Raw genomic sequence first — 24,930 nt, forward strand, 5'->3', positions numbered from 1 at the left:
ACGCATCGGCACGCCAAGGCTTCTTCCTCCTCCTTACCATGACCGCCCTAAACTTTATCTTGTAATACGATGGATGGTAAAAGTACCAGTAGTTGAAGCGTCACTCGTCGTCACGTCGCGCGCCGTCGACGCTCTATTTCTTCCTCTTCTTCCCTCCCGCCGCCGCCGCCCCCGTCGCGCCATCCCCCGCTCCCCCCCCTTCCTCCGCTAAAACCGCCCTCAGCTCCTCCAGCAGCCCCGGCAGCGTCCGCTCCTCCCCCTTGGCCGCTCTAATCGCGTCGTCTATGAACGGAGATCCGTACACCTTGCCGGGGTTACGAAACGACCACGCCCACGTCGTCGGCCACATCTTGCTCGGATCCCTCGCGATCTGTCGCAGCATCGATCGCCTGTCCCCGGTGACGTAGTTCTTGTCGCCGTACGCGCTCTCGGGGTCGGGTAAGGACATGGCGCCCCTTCGCTCGGCGGATAAAGACGCCGAGGGGTCGTAGATGGTCTGCTTGAACCACGACACGAGCTGGCCCCACGCGAAGTGCGGCTGGTACTTCTTCTTCATGACGTTGTCGATGTTGCCCTTGAACACCGCCGGGAGCTTGCGGCCGTTCGCGAGCGTCGATTTCGTCGGCGCGGCGTCGGAAGCGCCGTCAGGCGGATGCGGAATTTGAACCGTCCCCTCGGGAATTGGAACAGTCGTCCCCTCGGGAATTTGAACAGTCGTCCCCTCTGCTGCGTCCCCTGCGTCGTTCCCGTCCTTAAGCCGTCGATCCCGCCCACCCAGCTTGTCCTTGGGCAGCGGCACCAGTCGCACGGGAGGCGATTGGAATCCCGCGTACGCCTCGGGAGTGCACCAGTGCGCGGTCCTCGCGTAGAGGAGCAGCAGATCCGCCATCGCGCAGTGCACCGCGCCGAGATCGCGAATCTTCCGCGAGCACGTTTCCAGGGTTTGCGAAGCCTCCTGGGGGGTAAACTCGGACGGGGGCTTGGCCAACACGCCGAGGATGAACCTCAGGACGTCCCCCTCCCTCTGTCCAACCGCGGCTGGCATCTTAGCCTCGGCGCCCGCGTTTCTCGCGCCTTTTCCTCCGAAAAACGGCAACCCGGCTTTGACGCCAACCTTCTTCGCGAACGTGTCCGCCGCTCGCTTGAGGATGTCCCCCAACAGGTGGTCCACGACCTCGTTGTCGGACAGGTGTCGGAGAAAAGGCGCGCGGTTCTGACCGGGCTGCCGCATCACGTACTTGATCTTGTCGAGCGTCACCACCAGGTTGGATATCCTCGTGGCGACGACTCCCGCCGCGGTCGCCGCGGCGAACCCGGCGTCGTACACGATGCCGTCGATGGGTTTGGCCGTCAGCGCCGCCGGCAGCAGCTCCTTCTCCATCTCGATGTACTCCAAGGTGAGCGACGCCCACTTGATGAGCCATTCCGGGCACTCTACCCGCTCGCCGGTTCGCGTCCGCTCCCCCGGCATCGTCAGCGCCGCGCTCTTGATCCCCGCCGTCGCCAGCCTCGCGCGATCGTCTGAGGTGAGGGGCTCGGAGCACGCGCGGATCAACAGGGCGTTGCGGTCGAGGAAATTGTGCCGGACGTTCATCACCGCGGTGAACGCGGATGATCCGGCGTAGTCCAAAAAGGCGCCTTTGCACGTCGTCGACGAGCACAGGCATATGGCGGCCCGGTACTCCTTCTCGGACTCGGTGACGCAGCTGTAGTTCCAGCAGAGTTCCTCTCCGTACGACACGTGCCTCGTCGTGTACTGCGCGATGGACAGCTTCGTCCGCGGCGGGTCGGCGGTTTGGCCCAACTTTTGGTCCAAATTATTTTGGTCCAACTTTTGGTCCAACTTTTGGTCCGTCTGGTCCGCCACCGCGACGCCCACCGTCTGGCAGTTGGGCGCGCACGAGTGCGAGAGCCGAGACGCGAACGTGCACCTGTGCGCCGCCTCCACGAACAGCACGTCGTGACCGGCGGCGTCCTCCGCGGGTCTCTCCAGAGTGATGTTGAAAAAATCCGGGAGCTCCTTGTCGGGCTCCCTCTTCTTGATGGCGTCCTGTCGCTCGAACCACCGCCACGGCGAGTACAGCTCGCCGAGGTAATCCTGAATGTACGTCCCGGGGGGTAACCCCTCGGGACGTATGCACACGATCCCGATTCCCTTTGGGTGCATGCGAAAGTGTCGGCGCTTGTGTGACTTGAGCGATGACTGGTTCGGTTTTCGAGGCTTTCGCCCCGCTCCGTACACCTGCAGTATGATCCCCTTCTCCGCAGCCTCCGCCATCTCGCGTTCCAGCGCGGCTGCCGCCTCCGCCTTCTTAGCCTCGGCGTCCGCGCGTTCCTGCGCCAGCGCGGCCATCTCCGCCTCCTCGCGAGCCTTCGCCGCCGCGTGAGCCTCCTCCTCCGCCTTTGTCGCGGCGATTTCGTACTCGTGTCTCGCCTCCTCGGCTTTGATTGCGTAGGGAAACTTCTCCTCGTCGGACAGCTTCCGCCACCGCTCGCCCATCAGCTTACCCACCGCCGAGATGTTCGTGCGGAGTTCGGGGCGTTGCTCGATTAACAACGCCCGTTGCTCCTGCGAGAATATGAAGAAAGCCGTCATGGGTCGCTTGATCCCGGCGGCGTTGGCGGCGGCGTCTCGCGACTCCTTCGAACCCTTAATCCCCGCGACGCCCGTCCCTTCCATCTGTAGCTTGGTCTTCTGACCCTTCGCGGGCTTGGGCGGGGGCACCGTGGGCAGCGCAGCCTCGTCAACCTCGCGAATCGCCCGAAGGATGGCGTCGCAGCCCTCCTTGATCGTCGCAAAGTCCCTCTCAAACGCCGACGGAGCCGGTGAGTCACCGCCCGGTGAGTCACCGCCCCCGTCCGCTCCAGCCTCGTTCCGCGCCGCCGCGTCGTCGTACGGTTCCCTCGGCGACGTCCCCGCCGCGAGCTTCTGCACCGCCAACGCGAGATCCCACCCGTCCGCCCCCATCGTGTGCACCGCGGGCATGAGCAACTTGGAAAAAAACAAATCGCGTCTCCGTCGAGCGTCCACGCAGTCGCCCGCGTACCCGGGCGCTCGCGACAGCGCCGCGTCGACGGCGACGCGCGTGTAGCAGTCGCACCCCCACATCGGCCGTTCCTCCACGTCCACGCCCAGTCGCAGCGGAACTCGGTCGTGGACCCGCGGCTTCGCGTTCGGGACGTACGGATGCAGAGGGACGATGGGGGCGATCGACGGCACAGGTGGTGAGTCACCGGGCGATGAGTCACCGGCCCCGTCGTCGCCCGCATCGCCGTACATCGCGTCGTCGTTCGTCCCCTTGCCGTCCGTCACGCATCGATCGCAGAACCAATCGCCGGTGGGTAAGCGCGCCATGCCGAGGCACCGCCAGTGCCCGCCCCTGACGTCGTCGTCGGGGCACCCGTCGCAGAGCACGAAATCAGCTTCGCCGTCGGCGCGACCGCACTCGAGGCATTTGACATCGTCCACAGCGGCGGCCATCTTCGCGCCGTTCAGCATCGCGCTCGGCGGCTCCGGGGGTAAGTCCGTCCACCCGCGCGGCATCGTCGTGTGAAGTTTCTCGCAAACCTCCGAAGCGTCGGGTTCCGGCAAGTCGTCGGCGACGACGAACCCCGGACCGATGTGCTCGTAGGGGTTCACCTCCCACGGTTCTCTTCGCCATCGGTCTCCCACCTGGAGGTAGGGTTCGGTGCGTTCGGCGCGTTCGAGGTCCCGTAGGATGTCGCGCGCGAACGGATCCGGGTCGCGCTGGATGGCTTTCCACAGCGACGCCGGGTCCAGGCCGGGCACGGTCCAGAGGGGCTTGCGGGGCGCCGCGGCGGTGGATGAGATCAGCTCGTTGAGCAACTCGAGCTCTGCCTCCGACATCGACGCACGGTATCTCCTCGCTCTTTCACCATCACCGACACGGTTAGCAATCCACAAACCGCCTGGCCACTCCTCCGCCCACGCCGTCTTGAACTGGTGAGCTTGCAGGAAGCGCCAGTGCGGGTCCCGCTCCCGATGCGTTCTCAACTCTTCTTTCAGCGCATCCAGGGCTTCCTGGGTTGTAGGTCCTCGCCTACTTTCGAGCAACACCTTCGGCGGCGGAGCGCGCGCGGGAGGCTCGTGCACGATCGCGGGAGCGGATATCGGGGGGTGCGGCGGCGCGGGGCGCGCGTGAGGCGACGAGGACGCGGGCGCCGTCGAAAGCGTCTCTCCTCCCGTCCACGCGCGCTCCTCGATGACAACCTCCTCGCCATCATCCTCCATCGGCGTCGGCTCCGTCTCCGGAGGGGTCTCCTCGTTGGCGGGAGGAGGGGGCTTCTCGTCCGGCGTCTCCGTGCGCATCGCGGGCGCCTCGTCCTCGTCGTTTTCCGTCGTTTTCCGCGGGAAGTCCTCCCGGCGCATCGCCGCCACCGCCGCGGTGATCATCGCCTCGGGCACCAGGCGCGCGGTGGGGCCGTAGGGCGAAGCCGAGGCGACACCCTCCGACGCCGCGACGGAGGCGTCGACCTTCGCGGGCGGGGCGGGCGGGAGGTACCCTCCCGTGGTTTGCGTGTCCGCGTCGGCCGTGGGACCCACGCGAGGGGCCTTGGGAGGATCCTCCCCCGCGGGCGGGTCCTCGGCGGGGCGCTTCTCCATCGAGTTTGAATCTGAGCGCCAGTCGGCTCGCTCCGGTCAAAAAGGCGAGCGGGAGTTCGCATCTCGGAAGATCGATTTTAGCTGACTGCCGGGGCATATCCCAACCGCACCATGGGCGCAGGCGAACTCCCGCCGGAGTCCGCTCTCCAAAACGGCGGCGGCGGGCACAACGGATACACCGTCATGCCCGCCGAGGCCATGAGCGGCCTGTTCGGCACTCCTCCCAAGGGCGCTCCAGATTCGGAGAGTGATGACACACTTTTCGACCTCCCGACCGAGGGTGTAACCGGTCCTCCCTCGGTGCACCAGTCGCCGGTGCCCTTCCAAGCTCCCGCCTTGGCGACGGACGGTCCGACGCCGTCAGCCTCCAGCCCGATACCCCCCAGCCCGTCGCCGCTCGGCGTCAACAAGTCGCCGCTGAGGGATTCCACCGGCAGCTTCGACAACCCCCTGTTCAACGACGACGGCGAGGGTTCCGGGGCGGTTGAAATCACAGCCGACGGACCGGGCGCCGACGCCGATAGCTCCGTGAGCAGCCACGCCAATCCCTTGTTCGAGGACGACGAGGCCGGGGATGACGAGGAGAAGATATTGCGCGACGCGGACATCGAGGAGGGCGTGTTCCGCGTGGACTCCCCGCTGACCACCCCCCAGCTCATCGGCGGCACCCCGCTCCTGGACCTCTCGCAGTACTCGCTAAAAGCAAAGGTCAAAATCATGTGCAAGTGCGAGTACCTCAACCCTTCGGGCTCCATCAAGGACAGGATCGCCCAGCACATCATAGCCCAGGCGGAGGCGAGCGGCGAGTTGAGGCCCGGGATGACGGTCGTCGCCGCCACGAGCGGCAACACCGGCGCCGCCATCGCGATGGCCTCCGCGCAACGCGGGTACAACTACATCGTCATCACAAACAAGAAGACGTCCAAGGAGAAGATCGACGCGATGAAGGCGTACGGCGGCGAGGTGCAGGTGTCGCCCTCCGGTGTCGCTCCCGACCACCCGGACCACTACCAGAACATCGAGAACCGCCTCGTCGCCGAGAACCCGGCGACGTACTACGGCGTCGACCAGTACAACAACCCGTACAACACGGTGAGTTTATTTACACTTAATCTTTGTATGGACAATTAGTCTGACGTGGTTTTTTAAAACAGGAAGCGTACGAGGTCACGCTCGGGCCGGAGATTTGGCACCAAACCTCGGGGGAGGTGACGCACTTCATCGCCGGCGGGAGCACCGGCGGTACGGTGAGCGGCACCGGGCGGTACCTCAAGAGCCAGAACCCGCAGGTGCGGGTCGTGATGGCGGATCCCCACGGCTCGGTGTTTTGGGACCACATCGTCAACGGCGTCGCCGCCGACGACGTTAAAGTTTCCAAGAGTTGGGAGATGGAGGGCGTGGGGAAGGACTCCATCCCGGGCGCGTTCGACGTGAACGTGATCGACGGGATCGTCCGCGGGGACGACGAGGACGCGTTCGCCATGTGCCGCGAGGTTGCCGCCAACGACGGCTTACTCCTCGGCGGATCCGCGGGCCTAAACCTCCACGCGGCTCGCGTCCTCTCCGGCGAGGTGGACGACGGCTCCGTCATCGTCACCGTATTCCCCGACAACGGCGTCAAGTACCTGTCCAAGATCTTCAACGACAGCTGGCTCGAGTCCAAGGGTCTGGAAGCTGCGGCGGAGGGGAACGGCGCCGTGTCCGAGGACGTCGAGACCAAACCCATCGTCACGAAAGTCACGTGGAAAGCGGGCGTTACGCCACCGAATGGCGTGAAGCCCCATACCGTTAAGACGACGTCCAAGCGCCAGGCGCCGCCGCGGACGCCGCCACGTCAGCAGCAGGCGGCTGCTGACGTGGCGGCTCTGGACGAGACGCACCTGACGCTGGAGACGGATTCCGCGCCCCCGACGCCAGCCGCCACGTCAGCCGCCACGTCATCCGACACGTCAGCCGCCGCGTCGGCCGAGCTCCTGGCGGAGCTCGAGAGCCACCGCGTCGCCGCCGGCGAGATGGCCGCCGCGATGGCCGCGAGGGACGATACCATCGCGGCGCTCGAGAGGGAGCTACGAGCCGCGCTCGATCGCGAGGTCGAGTCGCGATCAAAGCCGCCCCCCTCTGCTGAACCGTCGCTCGCCGGGGAGGAGGCGGCGGACCGCGTCGCCGCCAGGCTCGCAAAGGCCGAGACGGCGCTGGGGAAGGAGCGCGCCGCAGCGGAAGAGGCCAGGGCGTCGCTGGCGCGCGAGCGCGAGACGTCCGCCGCGGAGACTCAGAGACTCAGAGACTCGGAGACTCAGCTGAGAGCTCGAGCGGAGTCCGCGGAGACACAGCTGGCGTCCGCGGAGACACAGCTGGCGGCGGCGGCGGCGGCGGCGGAGACCGCGATGGCTTCCGAGCGGGCGGCAAAGGCGGAAGCCGCGACGGATGAGGCGACGGATGGGGCGGCGACGGGTGCGCAGAAAACCGACGACGTCGAAGCTCGCGTCGCCGCCGCCGAGAAGGTGTGCGAGAAGCTCATGGCGGACAACCAGGACCTCGTGACTCGCGTCAACGCCCAGGCTGTCGAGCTCGACAGGCTCAGGGCGCTCGACTTCCGCGACGTGGACGTCGCCGCAGCAGGCACCGAGACGGCGGCTCCCGGCTCGCAGACGATGCGCCCAAACGGTGGTTCCGAAGGTAAAGCGCACGTCGAGGAGTGGGAGCGTCGGAGGAGCAGGGGGATTTGGGGTTTCATCTCCGGCGCGGATAGGTTCGTACCGCCGGACCCGAAGCGATCGGCGAGCGAAGGGGCCGCGAACGCGGGCCGGCCCGAGGAGTAGGGTTACATGCGAAGGGCAAACGCGTGCGAAAAGGTGTGCGCACCCTCGAGCTGTACAGTTTTTAAATCCGAAAGTTGGATCGTCGTTTCATCTCCGCGCGATTTCGATTCGTCCACGCCTTCACAGCACCCCGAAGAAAGGGTTCGTGAGCGCGCCGTTGATCTCCGCCCCCGCGAGATTGAACAGCAGCGCGTCCACGTCGGACCGTGGCAACACGAGCGCCTCGCCGTCGTTCACGAACCCGCACTTCTCGAGGAAAGCTCCGCCGCCGACGCCCGCGACTCTCTTTTGGTACGCCGCGTTGTCCAGCCTGATCTTTCGAAACTTCTCCTCGTCCGGCGCCTTGACCACGTTGCCGAGGTAGAGCAGCAGGGTCTTGTAGCAGGTGGTGACGCCGTCGGCGTTGGATTCGCCGTGGGTCTTCTTGATGTCCACCAGAATTTTCCGGAGGGCGTCAATCTTCTCCACGGGTTTGACGACGAGGCCCGCCTCCGCCTTTTTCCTCGCCTCCTCCGCCGCGGCTGCCGCCTTCTTCTCCTCCCGCTCCCGCTCTCGTTGCTTCTCCTCCTCCGTCAACTCGGCCGGGAGTCCGAGCTTGAGCCTGCGGGCGATGCGGTCCTCCTCGAGTTTCTCCCTGATGCGAGCCTTGGCGCGGGCGATCTCCTCCTTTTCGATTCTCCGAGCCTCGAGGTTACGCTTGAGCTGCAACTCTTCTTCCTGGCGCTTGGCGGCGAGGAGCTCCTTCCCGCTGCGTATGCGCTCCTGCTCTCGCAGCCGCTCCATCTCGCGCTCCTCCTTCTCTTTCTTGGCGGCCATGCTCTTCCTGAGCTCCTCCGCTTTGATCCGCGCCTCCTCCTTCGTGAGCTTCTTCTTGATCTTGGTCTTCGCGATGAGCAGCGGATCGTCGACGTCGGCGTCGTTCTCGTGCTCCACGATCCAGTTGACCGCCTGCTCGACGTTGTCCGTGCCCGTGTGATACAGCGCGCGGACCGCCCGGTTGCGGTTGAATCCCATGCCCTCCAGCTCGGCGAGGCACTTGGCGTCCACCTCCGGCTCGATCTTTTCCTCGTCCGGATCGTCCACGGGGTTGGAGTCGACGTTCATCGGGGACGAGCCCTCGACGCCCAGCTCGGCCTTGATGTCCGCGTCCAGCTTCTTCATCTCCTTCTCCGAGTCGATGGCGGCGGCGGTCTCGTTCGTCTTATCGACAAACTCCGCGTGCCCCGTTCGCTTCGTGTGGATGTCCTTCTCCGTCTCCGATCGGCACGGCTTGCCGCACGCCACGCAGGTGAGGTTCAGGACCGCTTCGGTGGACTCGACGAAGTCGGCGTGGCCGGTGGCCTCGCCGTGCGATTGGCACTCCTGCACGCTGCGAAGCTGCACTCCGCACACGTTGCACTTCAGGGACAGGGCTTGAGACATGACGGACGACGAGGGCCGCGCGCGCCCGGCGGAATGGATGGAGATCTCAGATCTGAAACCCGCCTTGGGCCTTCCGTCGTCAATCAGCTCTCACGGCGAGGAAGATGATGGATAGAGTTGGGGAAGCCACAAAACTCCGCGCGGGAGTGAGGCGGACACGAGCGGCACCGCCTCGTCGTCTCCATCGCGTCCAAAGGGACGGTCATCCAGAGCGGGATCGGGGCCGCGATGTCCGCATCGCCGCTCGCCGCCGCGCGCGCGCCGCTCGCTCGACCCGCGCGCCATCGCCTCGGTGGGCACCGAATTACCCTAACCCCGAGTCGCGCCGTTCGCAGCGTCGCCCGCGCCGCGTCTCCCCTCGACGACGTTCGCGCGGGCGACCTCATCTCGCTGGACTTTGGCGAGGACGAGGACGCCAAGGAGACGCGGCGGCTCATCGCGCGTGAATGGCTCCTCGAGGTGACCGAGACGACGGAGACGCCCGCGTCGGTGCGCGGCATCTGCCGCGGACGCGCGTTCGTGCTCGACGGCACATCCATGCGACTCGTCCCCGCGCCCGAGCCGTCGCAGCCCGATCTCGCGTCCGAGCCCTGGGTCCAGCGCGCGTACCCGGAGTGGCACGCGCTGCTGAGACGCCTCGAGGTGGACGGGCGATACCCGGCGCCCACCGCCACGGCCATCGCGAAGGCGCTCCCAAACAAAGGCGTCGTCGTGAGCGGCGGCGTGACGAAGATCACGAGCTACGACGAGCTCAAGGCTCGCGTCGCGGCTGAACCGGGGTTCTGGCGCGACGGAACCCCGCCGCGCGCGCCCCCCATGACCGTACACGAGCACGCCACCCTCAACGCGGGGGAGATACTCGCCACCCTGCGCGGGCACCGCGGGGTGGTCATGTGCCAGCTGTGGGCGGGATGGGAAGATGCCGATTCTAACGATGCCAACGCCAACGTGCACGTCGTGCAGCCGGTGGATGCGCCGTTCGTCACGCGCGCGCTCCGCGACGCCGCCGTCGACGCCCTCACCGGTGAGCGCACCATCGGCATCCGGTGCGTCCCCATCGCCGGCATGGACCCCGCCAAGGGATTGACCGCGCTGGTGCACGCGTCCAAGTCGCCATTCGCCGAGCGAGCGAAACACCTCGCGACGTTCGGAGCGCAAGCCGCTTTAGTCGCGGGTTCGCCCTATTACCAGTTATTAGTCGGTCGCATCTTGGGTTACGACGCGAGGAACATCGAGGCGCACGTGGCGGAGAAGGGTGGGGTGCTCACGGCGGCGATCGTGGCGGAGGTGGCGAAGGATTTGGCGGCGCTGGCCCCGGGCGGCGACTCACCGGCGACGCCGTGGCGTGACGAGTACGGGCGAAGCTTTGACGACTTGGTCGGCGACGACGAGGAGGCGGCGGCGAGGGTGTTTGGGTCGGCGGTGGTTGGGGACGAGGAAGGGGGTAAGAAGGGGGGTAAGAGGAGGGGGAAGAGGAAGGGCGGGCGGAGCACGGCGTCGAGCGTGGCGGACGCGGAGGCCATGTTCGGCAGACGCGGGAGATAGTCGCGATGTGAGAAAGAAGGACGATGCGTTTCGTTTTTTGAAATGCGCCCGCGCGTTGTCTGAGATGTATGAAAAGCCACAGCCGAAGGCGCCCCGTCGCCACTTGCGAGGGCGGCATGGACGCGAATAAGAGGAAGAGGCACGAGTACGAGTCCGATACCGTGGCTTACCTGCGTCGCGGGGCCATCACCGTCCTCGATGCGCTCGACGAGCAGCTCCCGGACGTGTTCGCCGCGGAGATCCTGCCCAAGCTCAGTCTGGAGGACACGCTCAACCTGGCGCAGGTTAGCAAGGCGTACAGGGACTCGGTGTGGAGCGCTCGCGGGGTTCAGTCGTTGCAGGCGAAGATCGCAGCTCATCGTGCGGAGAAGAAGCTCAGAGATCACAGGCGACCGATGTACTATGCGACGATGTACGGCAACTTGCCCGCGATCAGGGCCCTCCTGCAGTCAGGGGTGGATGTGAACGAACATATACCGCACGTCATTGTGGACATTTCGCCTTTGTGGCACGCTTCTTTATGGGGGCACGCGGCGGTGGTGAAGGAGCTGATCGAAGCAGGGGCTGATGTGAACGTGCGAGCAACGTTGAAGAGTAGGTCAACTGGCAACACCGTCTCAGATATCACTCCTCTTCACGTGGCCGCTAAGGAAGGTCACACACCGGTCGTCGCGGAGCTCATAAGGGCGGGCGCGGATGTGAACGTCCCGAGTTCGGATGGCGCTACGCCACTTATGTGGGCCGCCAGCAACGGGCATGAAGCTTGTGCATTGGCGCTTATCCAGGCCGGCGCCGACGTCAACCCCAAAGGTGGGGGTTGGACGCCGTTGTCTGCAGCCATCGAGGACAAGCACGAGAAGGTCGTAAAGCTGCTGAAACACTTTGGGGCGCGTTGACCGAATCGTACAATAGTTAGAGGGTGCGTCGGGGGAAGAGGAAGGGCGGGCAGAGCACGGCGTCGAGCGTGGCGGACGCGGAGGCCGTGTTCGGCAGACGCGGGAGATGGTCGAGTGACTCGAGACGTATAAGTAAAAAAGTAAAAGTCCAAACTCAAAACGCCGCCGTCGTGTCGTCTGGCAATCGCGATCGATGCGTTCACGCCTCCTCGCCCGTCCCCGCGGCGTCCTCCTCCTCGTCCACCGCCGCCGCCCGCTCGATGACGCGCTGGATGCACCCCGCCACAAACTCCGCCACCTCCTCCTCCCTCGCCTCCTCCTCCTCCGTCTTCCACCGAAAATCAACCTCGGGCGTCGACGCCCCGATGGGCTTAAACCTCCGGACGCTCTCCGGCGTTTCCATTCGAATCTTGGGCGCCTCCTCGAGCGCACCCACGAGCGCCGCCTCCGCCTCCTCCTCGTCCGTGCGAGCGGTGGTCCACTCCGCGCTGAAGATGCCGTGGCCGTCGTGGTGCGCGCCGCCGATGACGCGAGCCTCCACGCCATCCTTGCGACGAGCCGCCGCCAGCTGTGCATCCCTCGCTTCTCGCTCCGCCTCGTCGGAACCGTCGCCAAAGAGACGGTTTCCGATCATGGACGCTTTCATCGCGTCGGAGACGGCCTTGTGCCCAAAGTTGGCGTTTCGAGAAGTTTCGAGAGTATTCATCGCGGCGTCCTCGTCGCCGAACGTGACAGACGAGACAAACTCCCTCGCGACTCCCCCAGTGAAAACTTTGCCGAGCCCCGTCGCCTTCTTCTTCGTCTCGTCCTTCGCCGCCTCCGGGGTCGAGTCCGCGAAGATGTCGCTGCCCTTGGCCTCCTTCGCCTTGGCCCGCGTCGCTTCGGTTTCTTCTTTGGCCGTTTCTCTGGCCGTTTCAACGTCATCAGCGAAGATGTCGCAGCCGCGGAGGCCCGAGACGGACCTCTCTCGCGCGCCTTTGCGACTCGCGGCGGATGGTGACGCGACGTCGCTGAAGACGTCGCGGCCGACGCCCAGGTCGCGGAGCTTCGCCTCGGATACCGTCACCGTCTTCGCCGGGGACGAGAGCATCTCGCCGAGGAAGGCGTCGGCTTTGGGCGCCCACGAGGGGTCGCGGGTCTGTTTATCGCCGTCGGCGAAGATGGCGTTGCCCGCGTGCTGCGTGCGCGCGATCTTGCGCGCGACGGGCGCGTCGTCGTCGTCATCGGCGACGGCGGCGGCGGCGGCGCACGGGGACGATCGCTTAGATCCTGGTCGGGATTTGACGCCCGCGACGTGGCCGAACGCGTCGCCGAGCGGCGGCATCGGCGCGCACGTACCCGCGGCGATGGCTGCGACGAGTCGCTCGACCAGCGCATCTTTGCCGCCCCCGACGAGGAGGCCGCGCTCGCGGCACGCGGTGCGGAGGTCCTTCAGGTCTAAGGTTCTCGGGTCGACGCGCGCGATGGAGTCGTCGACGGGTTCGACGGGCGGTTTGGGGACCGGGAGCGCCGTCGGCTTGACGTCGTCGTCGGTGCCGAAGCAGAAGCTGCCAGCCTTCGCCCTTCGCTGAATCTCGGAGTAGGCATTTTCGTTTTGCGCCGGGGCGCCGGTGACGGGCGCCGCGGGTTTGGCGGCCGGCGACGCCGCCTGCGCGGGCTCGACGGCCTCTTGGACCGTCGCGAGTGGTTCGCGCGCTTCGGTCATGGCCGATGCGGTGGCGCTGCGAGTGTGTGTTCGTCGCTCCATCCGTCGCGGCGGCGACCACGCGAAACGAGGGGAACAACCGTTTCGGGATTTCCGAGATTCGTGACAGCACGGAGCAGCTGTTGTTCGGGTTTTCAAACACCGCGGGTGGCCGACCCGGCGGTCACAACGCGCGTCGCGCATCGAAACACACGACACACGCACATAAACACGCGCCATCATGGCGGCAATGATGTCCATGATCTCCGTGGCCAAGACCGAGGTCCATCCGCTTCTGGAGCAGGGCGTCCAGCAGGCGATGCTCCTGGCTGAAATCTCGATCGCGTTCGCCAAGGGGTGCGCCGATGCGCTCCCCGGCGCGCTGAAGAACCTGCTCGATAAGATCCCCATCGAGGCGGTCGCCGCCGGTGTCGTCATCGTTCTCATCCTCAGCGCCATCACCGGCACGTCATCCTCGTCCAAGAAGACGTCCAAGAAGGCCGAGGGTGACTCCGATACCGACTCGATCACGTCGGAGGCTGAGGAGATCCTCGAGGAGCTCATCGATCTGTACGTCGAGGAGCACGGGGCGGAGCCCACCGAGGAGGAGTTCCTCAAGTGGACCGAGACCCTCAAGCAGGCGACCGTCGAGCACGCGTCCTCGCCCAAGAAGGGCAAGAAGACGGCCCAACCCAAGAAGACCGCCCCAGCCGCCGCCAAGCAATCGCCGGCTGCCAAGTCCAAATCCTCGAAGAAGGCGGCCGCGCCGAAGAAGGTGGCGTCGTCCGACTCCAAGGCGGCGGTCGTTTTCGCCGAGGAGTGCGTCAAGTGGACCAAGGCGCTCTCCGCGAAAGAAAAGGCGAAGCTCGAGGCGCAACTCGCGACGGCGAAGACGCCCGCGCAGAGCAAAGCCGCTTTTCTCGCCAGCGCAGCCGCGGATAAGACCAAGGTTCGAGCCGCCCGAAAGGAGGCGCTCCTCAAGGCGGCGATGAAGGTCTAGATTCGGTGCGGATTCGGTCTAGATTCGGTGCGATTCGAACGGGTGGGGGGTCGGAGGATGTGTACACGTATCACGCGGAGAGATTGTGCGGGGAGGAGTGAGGGGCGTCGTCCAGTGAGCGGGGAGGTGAGGGAGGAGGATGTGGGGTGCCCGCGAGCAATGTTTTTCGTTTCGTCTTTTGATTGTCGCGTCCGAATCGTCGGGGCGGCTGGCCGCTATTATAGGCCAGCCGCGTCGCTACGTGTCCTTCAACGTCTTTCCCCCATCAACCTCGCGAGCTTCTCGCGCTCATCCTCCGCGGACGACGACGGTCTCACGGGCGAAGCGGCGGCGGCAGTTTTGAAAGCGGTGATCCCAAAGACGCGTTTGAACAAACTCTTCGTCTTGCGCTTGGGTTCGGCATTTTTGTCCGACAGCCGTTTTTGTCCGCCGTCAGAGCCCGTCGCGTTGGCGGCGGCCGCCTCCTCGTCCTCGTCGTCGTCGTCGCCGAACGCATCCTCGGACTCGGACTCGGAGGCTTTGTCGCGGAGGCTGTTCCCCTTCACGGGAGAATTCACCTTGACGATCGTGGGCGCGGCGGCCGCGTGAGCGGAGTTTCCCGGCAGCCTCCGCCCCTGCAAACCGGTGATGGATTTTAGCACCGACCACACGACGTTCCCCTTGAGCTGACCGATGAGATCTCTCCACCGACCGGTGAAGTGGTTGGTCACCACCTCGTCCAGAAGCAGCCGAACCTCGTGGAAAGACCGCGGCTTGCCGTCGTAGGAGACTCGCAGCAGAACCTCGTTCACCTTGAGGTGGCGGACGACGACTTTTTTGTGCTCCTCCGCCTGGGGTTGCTGCTGCGACGACTGGGACTGACCGTCCCGCGATTGACCGGCGGTGGATTGACCGGCGTTGACCGTGACGTCCGCGTCGATCAAGGCGAGGGAGGGCGGCCTGGATCGGCGCCAATCCGCGGCGTTTTCGTCACCCCCAAAAGCCTTCGCGTTTTTCCCGCCGGGTTCGAGCAGCTCCCGGTACCCTCCGCTCGTACCGCCCTTGGCTTGGAACAGGTCCGCGGCCCACGTGTTGCTGCGCTTGTGCGATTGCGCGTTCGTGAGCGATTTTGGCGGGAAACGCTGAGGGCTCATCGTGCCCAGCAGGATTTTCCGCGCCTCCGCCTCCGACTTTGACCGTTCCCTCTCCGACGCTCTGGTAGCCTTCGAGGGGGTCCCCCGCTCCGCCGCCGCCGCCGCCGAGGAGACGCTCCCGTGCCTCCGGCGCCACTCCTCCCTCTTCTCCGTGAGGCTCCTGGCGTACGCGTCGTGTCCTTCTAGATGCTTTCCGGGTCCCCCAGTCGCGCCGCCGTCGTAGTTCTTCTCGGGGAAGATGTAGGCGATCAGCCTGTCGTACATGTCTCGCTCGATGCGCAAATCAAACGGCTGAACGTCAACCTCGATGCGGTCCCATATGGGCGCCTCGGGTGGCGACGCCGCCCTCAGCGCGGAGACCCGGACCAGCGGTTTATTCGACGGCGCGTCGGATCGTCCGGGTTGTTTGGCGTTTGTTTGGCGTTTATTCGGGACCTGAGCGCTCGGGTCCCACCTGGCGAGAACGGGCTTCCACGCGCCCCGCTGATCCGCCCAAGCCCTGTCGGTCCTCGCGCCCTGAACCTTGGGCGGGGGCACGTCGAGCGCGAGCTCGTGGCATCGCAGGTTCGTCACGCCGCTGCTGTCCACGTGTCGTTCGCGCCAGAGCGTCAGGCGCTCTATCCTCGCCACCAAAAACGTCCGGCCCGACACGCGAAGCGCCCACCGAAAGGTATCCACCGAGAGGGACAGCTTAATCGCGGGGCGGCGGCGGGTGGGTCGGACGAGAGCCTCCGCCGAGGCGACCGCGTCGTCCACCTCGCGCTCGGCGTCCTCGACGCGCCGCGCAAGTCGCCGCGACCACCTGACGCACGCCTCTCGGTCGAAAACTACCGCCTTCATCGGAGTTTCCGAAAGGGATGCCCGGCTCGCGAGCGGCACACAATTTTCGGCGAAGACTTTGGCGAGAGAAACGTCCACCGCCGCGCACGTCGCCGCCCACCTGGCCACGCGGAACGCCGCGAGCGGCCCCGCGACGACCGCCGCGGACGCTCGCTCCTCGCCCTCTACCAGCGATCGCCCCTCGACGGCTAACAGCGCGGTGGCGGCGGCGGCGGGGCGGGGCGGCGGGTCGGGAATCTGCGCGAGGAAAATCGAGCCGATGACGTCGACCAGCGCGGCGAACTGATCGGACGACATCTCCGCCTCGATCTCGGGGGAACGGAGCGCGAACTCCGTGAGCGCCTCGGGCCTCTTGCGTTTGGATTTCGCCCCCGGCTTGTCGTCGCCGCCGCCGCGTGCCCCGACGGAAGGGTTACCGTCGGCGCCGTTCGCGCCTCCGCCGCCGCCGCCGCCGCTCGGGGTCGCGTCCCCGCCCCCCCTCGCGATCTTCATCTTCTCCGGGATGTGCGTGGTAAAGTCGAGGTCCATGCGGCACGGCTTGAACACCTGCCTCAGCAAGTACGAGTGCGCCGCCTCTTGTTGTGAGTGCGCCTTTTTAGATCCCGACGTTTTGCACCCCGGAGCCCCGGGCGCAAAGAGGGACTCGTCGAGCCACTGGACGCCCGCGTACACGTCCACGTCCATGGGCGCGACGTGCGCCTGCGCGTCCAGAAGACGAACCGCCACGACCCTGCGACCCCAGTGCACGTTTTCCGAGGCGGTTTCCGAATCCGTCGGCGACGTCGGCGACAGCGCGCCATTCGAACCGTCGCTCGGAGCCGTTCCGGAAGCCGCTCCGGAACCCGATTGCGCGAAAAAGTCATCCGAGCGGGGCGATGAGACGGCGGCGATGAACTGGCGCCTCGCGCGCCTCCCCACGACCCGCCCCGACACCGCCGCGAGGAGGAACCTGCCGGAGGCGTCCTTACCCTCGAAGTTGATCTGAGGCGTGGTCACGTCCACCACGAACATGATCTCCTCCTCGTCCCGCTCTTCGCGCCCGCTCGTCGATCCGGATGTATTAGTTCCGGAATTCGACGCTCCGTTTGGCTCAAAGTTTTTACCACCCTCGGCGATGGGCTCGGGTCGTTTCGGTTTTCCACCCTTCGCGATTGGGACGGCGTCGGCGGGCGGTCCGTCGGGCGTCGCCCGCGGGTGCGGGGGGATCGCCAGGGACGTCGGAAGCTCCGAACGCGAGCGCCTGTGCGCGACGGAACTCGCCGCGGACTCGGGCTGGCTCGGGGATTTTCCCGCGGATTCGTCGTCGGACGGTGGACCGTTTTTGTGACCGTTTTTGTCCGACAGCAGCAGCGACAGGAGATCAGCCTCGTTCGGGTGATCGCGTCCCCTTTCGCCCGCTTTCGCGGCCGACAAAGGGCTGCCGTCCCAGGAGAGGTTCGATCGGCGACCGGCGGGGGCGACGCGGGGGGCGGCTTCCTCGTCGGGTGTGGATTTGGCCGCGTCGCCAATAATCTCGCCAAACACCCCGTCGTCGATGAGGTCGAAATCGTCATCGAATAATCCGACGCCCATGTGCGAGTTGCTCGCGGACTTGGCCCGTTGCGACGAGTGCGTGGCGTTGGACTTGCTCGCGGGACGGAGGTGGTTCGGCAGCCCGAGCCGCTCCGAGCCGCTCTCCTTTTCGTCTTTTTCGTCTTTTTCGCCGGATCCGGTCCCGCCAGCTGTGGCTGTGATTTTGAACCCCGTCTCCGGGTCGATCGTCTCGTCGGGCCGCGACGCGAGCTCCCTGAGGGACGTCAGCGAACGCTTCGGCGGGTTGGGCTTGAGCGCGGCCCTGTACGCGTCGCGTATCCACTGGATCAGCGCGTCCCGCGTGGAAGCCGCCTTTAACAATCGGGGCGACTCCACCGTCACGTGCAGCCAAGGGCTCCAATCAGGGCTCCCTCCCCCGGGTTCGTTCCCCTCCCTCCCTCCCCCGTCGGACGGACCGTTTTTGTGACCGTTTTTTCCTCCGTCTCGCGACTCGGCACTCGCGAGCTCGAGCAGGTACGCGGGCGAGTCGACCCTTCGAACCAGGCGCACGGACCGAGTCTCGAGCACCAGCGCCGGGTCCGTCGCGGTTTCGCGCCTTCGCCGAGCGAACCGCGACTCCCGGCCGAACCCGCCCGCCGCCCGGGGCCCGTTGGAACTCGAACCCGGGGAATTCGAACCGTCACCCCCGGGAGAATCCGAACCGCCGCCGCCGAACGCCGCGCCCCCCGCGCTCCTCCCCTCGAGCATCTCAATCACCGCCTTGTATCCCTCCGCCTCCTGGTCGAAGTCGCCGGTGCCAAAGCCTCGCCAAACCGCCTCGCCCGGTGTGGTACCCCCGGGCGAATCCACCTTGCCTGATTCTGCGCCGCCCCGCGATCCCCTCCCGGTCGTCCCTCCCCCACCCGGGCTGAGCACCTCGCCGTCGTTCCCCGAAGGCGGGAGCAGCACGCGAACCTCCTCGAGCTCCACCTCGAGCGTGTCCAGCCGGCAGCTCGGCTCGTGACGCGGCGCACGTATGAGCCCATCCGCGGGGGGGTACGGAGAAACCCGGACCGGCGGCGCGGGCGCCAGCCTGGCGACGGCTCGAAGCCCCGTGACTTGCGCGGTGAGACCCCGCGCGGGATCGAACGAAGTCTCCGCCGGGTGCGCCACGCGCAGGTTATCGCACGCCACGTCGAACGACACCTCGTCCACGACGCGGTCGATGGATTTGGCGAGCGGGTGCCTCGCGCGACGCGGCGCGCCCGGCGCCGGCGTCCGCCACGAACGCCTCGCGGCTCCGGATGGCGAGACGAGATCCTTCGAGAACCGCCTGAGCCATCGGAGCGCCCTCGGTCCGACGATGAGCGTCGGGGTGTTGGCCTCGTCGGCGACGGCGGCGGCGGCGGCGGCGGAGACGCGCGACGCGAACGCGGGGCTCGACGGCGACGCGGGGGTGCCCACTTTGGGGGTGCCCACTTTTTCGTCGCCACCCGTCGAATCGGCCGCGCCGCCGCCGCCGCCGGAGATGCGAGCGAAAAAGTCGCCGCTGCTCCACTTGGTGAGTGATCCGGGGGTGCCGCCCGCCCCTGGGGTGCCCATCCCGGCGACTTTGGGGGTGCCCACTTTGGGGTGCCCACCCTCCGCGGCGGCGAGCGACGCGACCCGGTCCTTCGACGCCGGCGAAATTTGCGAAATTTCCGGTTTAGTAGGCCCAAACCCGGCCGCGTTCCTCCACTCGGGCAGCGCGCGTTCCTTGGTCGTCAGCGTGGCTTTCGCACTTAGGTGGCACCCCACGCTGAGCTGTCCCGCGATGGGAACCCTCTCGAGGCCGGTGGCTGGGTCGAACCTGTGGTGGTCCTGGCCGCCGCCGCCGATACCGCCGAGCGTCTGCCAGTCGAACCCGAGGGACAACTCAACCGCGGGCACCACCGCGAGGCACACGGATAACCCCGATTTTTCCTCCAGCGAGACGTCGCCCATGTCGCCGAATCCGTTTAACTCGGAGGGTTGCTCGTCGTCCGGGTCGTGCCCTGGGGTGCCGACGCCGCCCCTCGCGCTCAGCGTCGCTCGAGCGGCTCGCAGGTTCACCTCCCCGGGGGAAATCGCCAGCTCCACCCTGCTCGCGCCAACCTCCAATCCCACGGGCCCAGCCTCAATCTCAGCAATCGTCGGCGCCGGTCTGGCGTCGATGACGTAGGCGAGCTCGGAGGCGGTGACACGCGCCCGCCCGCGCCAGCTGGCGCGCCAAAAGTCCCACGGAGGCAGCGAAGGCGCCGCGTCGCCGTAACACGCGGTACCCGGACCCTTGGGCCAACCCTTCGCCGCCGCCTCCCACGATGCCGCCGCGCGCTCCGCGTCTCGCCGCGCGCGCCCGCCGCGCCCCCCCGGCGCGTTAGCGTGCCCGTTCGAGGGCGGGGATACGCGCACGAGTTGCTGCGAGAGGGACACGAGCGCGGGTTCAGAGGAAACCGCGAAGCATCCCCCCGGGTTTTCAAGCGTCACGTCCACGTCGGTGTAGAGCTTCACGGGCGGCCGGGGCGGGGCTTCGGGGTGACGCGCGGGGGCGTACCGGCGCCTTCCCACGGGGAGCGGTAGCGGTGGTGGGCACCCAACCGGGGGGGTGCCCACCGTGGCCTGCCTCGCGGTCACGACGACGCCCTCCGCGACGATCCGACTGGCTCGGAAAATCGGCGCGGGGGAGAGGGGGAGGTCGACGGACGCGTCGCGCGCGTCGATTCGCATCCTCGCGGCGTGGTACACCCTCAGTCGCACGTCGTCAGACCACGGCGCGTCCGCGGCGATCGCGCACGCTTCGGCGCGGGACACGGGAACGGCCTTGAGCTCCTCCAAAGTCGTCGCCGCGTCCAACGCCGAATTCGACGATTCGTATCCGCCGAACACAAACGTCGCGCTCGCGCCTTCGATCGTCACCCGCGCCGCGGACTCGTGATGGACGCCGCCGCCGCCGTTCGAGGCGCCGGACGTATCGCCGCCGGGTTGTTTATCGTCGCGGACTTTATCATCCGCGGCGGCGGTGGCGGCGCACGCGGCGACGTACGCCGCCACACTTCGAGCGTACGCCGCCTGCTTATCCAAAGTTTTCGTGTGCGTGTTGGCCGCCTCCGCCGCCCTGGCGGACGCGAGCGCGGGTCCCAAAACCGCGCACTTGCCCCGGACGCACCGCGCGAGCGGCGAGTCGAAGACGTCCGCGCGAAGCGCGCCGATCACCTCCAGGGTCAACTCCAGTTCCTCGTTCTCGGGTTTTGTTTGGGTCAAATCCTTCCCCTCCGATTTCGCCGTTTGAGGATCAAACGGCAAGCCGCCTACGGAGACCAGCGCCGCGTAGCCCGCGTCGAGCGCAGCCTGCGCGTCCCCGAGGTCCAACCCCCACGGAAGCGCGAGCCTCGTGTCCGGCCCGACCGTCAGTCGCGCCCTGGAACGACGACGCTCGGGTGACGCAGCTTCCAGAACTTCCGACCCGAGCGAGGAAACCCTCGGGGAATTCTCGCACGCGTCAGCCCCGAGGTTCACCTGCGCGAATTCGGAGGAAAACACGCGGTACCCGTTCACCGCGACGGAGGGATTGGACAAACGCGTCGGACACACGCGGACGTCGTCGGACGCGAGGTGATTGGTATCGAAGGTGACGGCGCCGCCCGGGGTGACGTCGAGCGCGACGGTCACGCGCGTGAGGTCCAAGCCCAACGCGAACCGGCGAGCCTGATTTTTCGTCTCTTTCGTCTCCTTCGTCTCGGTTTCGGTGGCTTCGGCGGAGGCGGCGTTGGAGGCGGCATTGGAGGCGCGCGCGGCGGCGACGGCGCGCGCGGCGGCGACGGCCTCCTGCGCCATGAAGTGCGCATCCGGCTGCCAGAACCCCCGCGCTCCGTCGGCGCTCACCGTCGCCTTCGCGGCGTCCGCGTCGAAATCGACGGCTCCGTGCTCCACGGTCAAGACCCTCGTGGCGCCGTTCTCCGCCCTCGGGTCCGCGCGACCGTTTCCAGACGTTTCCAGATACATCGCGCAGGCGGGATCCGCGTCGGCGCACACGCCGTCGTGGTAGGTGACGTGCCAACCGGACGTTTCTAGACGCCACCCGGCGGAGTCCGCGACGACCCTCGACAGCGGAACCGTCAGGTCCAGAGCGCATTTCGAGTTGGTGGGGATGGACGGGGCGTAGGTCACGTCGACGTCGGGATGGCCGCGGGTGGGCGCGTCCGCGTGCACTCGCGCGCACGCGTCGATGAGCGTCACGGCGGTGGACGTGGACGTCGCCGCCCGCCGCCGCCCGGATGGGGTTTTCCCATCCTCGGATGGGGTTTCCCGATGAGGCGCCACTTCGGCGACTGAACGCGACAAGGAGTCGATCGTGCGCCGCCAGCTCCTGTCCAGCGCCACCGCGTCCGCGCACGTGACGTCGATCGTGGCGCCCATCAGCTCCAGGTCCCTGGCGAACTCCGTGAAGCGTCGCCCGAAGCCCTCGGAGGATGATTTCTCATCGGATACTTTTTTCGTCCCTTCACGTTTCGTCCCTTCGTCGCCCGCGGCGGCGGTGGCCCACGAACCGGGCGGCTCCGGCGGCGGCGGCACCGGACCCTTACTGCCCCCTAGCCGCTCCGCGATGAGGACGCGTCGCAGCGCCGCGCAGCTGTGCGTCGCGCGCGGGTCGGAGAGGACGTCGACGGGCGAGAGCGCCACGCGAAGGCCCTCGACGACAAACGCGAAGGAGGACGCCAGTGGCCTTGACGGTTCGACTCGCCGCCTCTGACGGTTCGACTCGCCAACCGTTTCGTTCTCGTCCCCGTCCCCGGGTGCCGACTTTTCGTCCCCGTCCCCGTCCCAGGAGCCGAACAGCGGGGCGTCGTCCTCGCTGAGCTCCCACCGCCGAGCGCGCCACTCGCCGCACACGCCGCGGTCCCCGTCGTGCGCCCTGACCCGGACTCCGTCGGTGAATCGCAGCGTAGCGTCGCACGTCCACTCTGGACGCGCGCGGGTTCGATCACGGCGTCCGCCGCCGCTCTTTTGGACGGATGGGAAAGGTTTATCGATCGTGTTCGTGTCGTCATCCGGCCGCCCGGCGACCGACCGGATCGCCGACGCGACGGCGCGGACGAGCTCGGGGTGGTTGCACCCGTCCGCTCGCCGCACCTCCGCGCGAACCGTCGCCTTGGGAACCGTTGGGATCGAACCGTTGGGATCCGTTCGCGAACCGTTTCGTCGTCCGTTCGCGTCGTCGAGAAGGGGGAAATGCGCGGTGAGGTTCGCCTCGCCGCACGTGCACCTCGCCTCGACGCCCAGGTTTAGGCCTGGTCGAGTTTTATCCCGGTCGTCCTCGTCCTCGCGATCCTCCTCGTGCGTGACGCGGAGATCCAACGATCGCCAACGCGCCTCCACCGTGGTTCGTGCGGTGATCTTCGCGATCGTCTCCTTGTCCGGAAACAGCGACCGGTTCTTGCGACGATGGTGCGCCACCCTCTCCTCCTTGGTCGCCCGCGCGACTCGGACGCTCAGGTCGGAACCCGAACCGACCAGGGGGGGATCCGAACCGTCGCGATCGACGCGCCGAACGCGAACTCGACCGACGCGACACGACACCGTCGCCGGAAGGGACCTCAGCCTCCCCTCCACCGTATTCGTCGAAGAAGAGGAAGAGGAAGAGGAAGAGGCGGAGGAAGAGGAGACGGCCAAGCCGCCGTCTGCGAAAAAGTTTGAAGAGGTTTTCCAACCCCGTCGCGTCCACCCGCTCTCCTCCACCAAGTCCACCTCCCCGACGTCGAGCTCCACCCCGACGCACACGGCGCGCCGCTCCCTCGCGCTGTACCTCGCGCTGATATCCACGCGCGCGTCCAGCAGGTACCCGCGCGTCGAGTCGCCGCCGCCGGCGGCTGCGTTCGGCGGCTGCGCAGCCGGCGCGCCGACGACGACGCGATCGACCATCGCCGTCCACGTCACGCCCCTCCCTTTGAACGCCGTGGTGGCCGCCACGACCGCCCTGGCCGCGGTGTGAACCCCCGCGAGGGACGACGATGATCTTAACGACGACGCGGTGTTCAGGTCTGACGCGTCCACGGCGACGTCGGTGACGGTGATCTTAACAAACGTCGCGGCGTTTTTAAGAAGCTGCCAGGTGCTCCACGCGAGGGGCGGAGCGCGCGTCGTCCTCTTCCCCTCTTCGTCTTCGTCGCCCGACCCTTTCTCGTCGTCGTCTCGACGCGTCTCGAGATTATTCCCGCGTTCCCGGTTTCCGTTCGTCGGTCCCCCGCGGAGCTTAACGCGGAGCCCCGCGGCGAGCACGGGGACGTTCAGGTTCATGAAATTACCGGAGCTCCCGTCGGCGGACGCCCTGGATGGACGACGACCGGCGGACGACGCCGGCTCGGGGGATCCGAGACTTTGGGTGGTCGGGTCGGATCTCGGGTCGAAGCCAGGGTTGGATGAGCTCTGCCGCGCGAGAGACCGGGACCGGGCGATGAACGCGCCCGCCGACGGAGCGAGCGGCGACGACGACGGCTGTGATGATTGCGCCCCGGTCCCGTCGAACGCTTCGTCGCGCGCGGCGGTCGTCGCCCTCGAGGTCTCGTCGTCGATGGCGTCGCGGAGCCGTACGCCGCGGGCGCGCTTGCCCACGAACTCGAAGAGCCACGCGAGCAAAGTGAGCAACTGACCGGTGTACAGCAGATCCCCGACGACGACGCGTTCGACGGGACCGTCGTGGAAGCGGACCACGACGTCGCGGACGTGCAGGAAGCCGACGGCGCCGACGGTGATGTCCACGCCCCTCTCGCCCGATCGACGCACCTGTCGCGATTGGTGGATGATGACGGGGGAGACGCGGTGAGGGCGTGAACGCGGAGTCGAGGCGTGGATGACGCGCGAAGGAAGGGAGACGACGCGGCGGTTCGGACGATCCGATGGGAGAAAGACGGGAGACGCGACGACGCACCACGAAGGATATGAGCCGGGGCAGGAGCCACCTGCTGAGCAGCCACAGCTTCAGCACGGACAGCAGGAACAGGAACAAGCTCCCGTACACCACGGAGAGGAAGCCCGCCATGGCGCCTCCAGCCTCTACCTATCGGGCGCACCTCCTCACGCGCCCGTCTGTTGGATCTGGAAGAGGGCGTCAGCTCGGTTCAAAAGGCAGGGTGCCGTCGTTTTCCGTTATTAACGGTTTGAGCAGATGCGCGAGTCAGTAGCGATACGCATAGGATGCTTAACGTCAATCTCGACTGAGTTTCCCACCGAACTCATGTTATCAGAGCGTCCGTTGGCATTTTTGACGCCGGTCGTTTTCTTCGAGTGAAGTGCAAGGAGTTTTTTGTCTGCCAGCGCACACGCCAGCGCCACGCAGGCGGTTGACTTCGTCGCGCCCCGTGCTCCGCTTCCACAACCCGGATTTTCTGATCTCGCCTCGCGTGTGCTCGTGCGAGTGCGTGAGAGGGTGAACCCGCGGCC

General features: G+C 66.8%; 6 protein-coding genes across 6 annotated transcripts; 3 read left to right on the forward strand and 3 right to left on the reverse strand.

Annotated features, from left to right (window-relative positions):
* Positions 1-133: 133 nt before the first annotated feature.
* Positions 134-4,624, reverse strand: MICPUN_55677 (set domain protein; the record flags this gene model as incomplete). Its single annotated transcript, XM_002500261.1, has 1 exon — positions 134-4,624. The coding sequence occupies one exon, from the start codon at positions 4,622-4,624 to the stop codon at positions 134-136; it is 4,491 nt and encodes a 1,496-aa protein (XP_002500307.1).
* Positions 4,625-4,822: 198 nt separating this feature from the next.
* On the forward strand, positions 4,823-6,294 carry MICPUN_78589 (predicted protein; the record flags this gene model as incomplete). The annotated part of the gene is made up of 2 exons (XM_002499767.1): positions 4,823-5,716; positions 5,779-6,294. Coding segments are annotated over 2 exons (1,410 nt in total), but the record flags the coding sequence as incomplete, so codon positions are not given.
* Positions 6,295-6,778: 484 nt separating this feature from the next.
* On the reverse strand, positions 6,779-8,865 carry MICPUN_93337 (predicted protein; the record flags this gene model as incomplete). The annotated part of the gene is made up of 1 exon (XM_002500262.1): positions 6,779-8,865. The coding sequence occupies one exon, from the start codon at positions 8,863-8,865 to the stop codon at positions 7,564-7,566; it is 1,302 nt and encodes a 433-aa protein (XP_002500308.1). The 3' UTR covers positions 6,779-7,563.
* Positions 8,866-9,093: 228 nt separating this feature from the next.
* MICPUN_55674 (predicted protein) lies at positions 9,094-10,410 on the forward strand (the record flags this gene model as incomplete). The annotated part of the gene is made up of 1 exon (XM_002499768.1): positions 9,094-10,410. The coding sequence occupies one exon, from the start codon at positions 9,094-9,096 to the stop codon at positions 10,408-10,410; it is 1,317 nt and encodes a 438-aa protein (XP_002499814.1).
* Positions 10,411-10,955: 545 nt separating this feature from the next.
* Positions 10,956-11,306, forward strand: MICPUN_73744 (predicted protein; the record flags this gene model as incomplete). Its single annotated transcript, XM_002499769.1, has 1 exon — positions 10,956-11,306. A coding segment is annotated over one exon (351 nt), but the record flags the coding sequence as incomplete, so codon positions are not given.
* Positions 11,307-11,505: 199 nt separating this feature from the next.
* Positions 11,506-24,529, reverse strand: MICPUN_98657 (predicted protein; the record flags this gene model as incomplete). The annotated part of the gene is made up of 3 exons (XM_002500263.1): positions 11,506-13,966; positions 14,261-24,273; positions 24,419-24,529. 3 exons carry the CDS (start codon positions 24,527-24,529, stop codon positions 11,506-11,508), a joined length of 12,585 nt encoding a protein of 4,194 aa, XP_002500309.1.
* Positions 24,530-24,930: the final 401 nt, after the last annotated feature.

Source organism: Micromonas commoda, chromosome 2, assembly GCF_000090985.2.
Source record: "Micromonas commoda chromosome 2, complete sequence".
In the NCBI taxonomy this organism is placed as follows: Eukaryota; Viridiplantae; Chlorophyta; class Mamiellophyceae; order Mamiellales; family Mamiellaceae; genus Micromonas; species Micromonas commoda.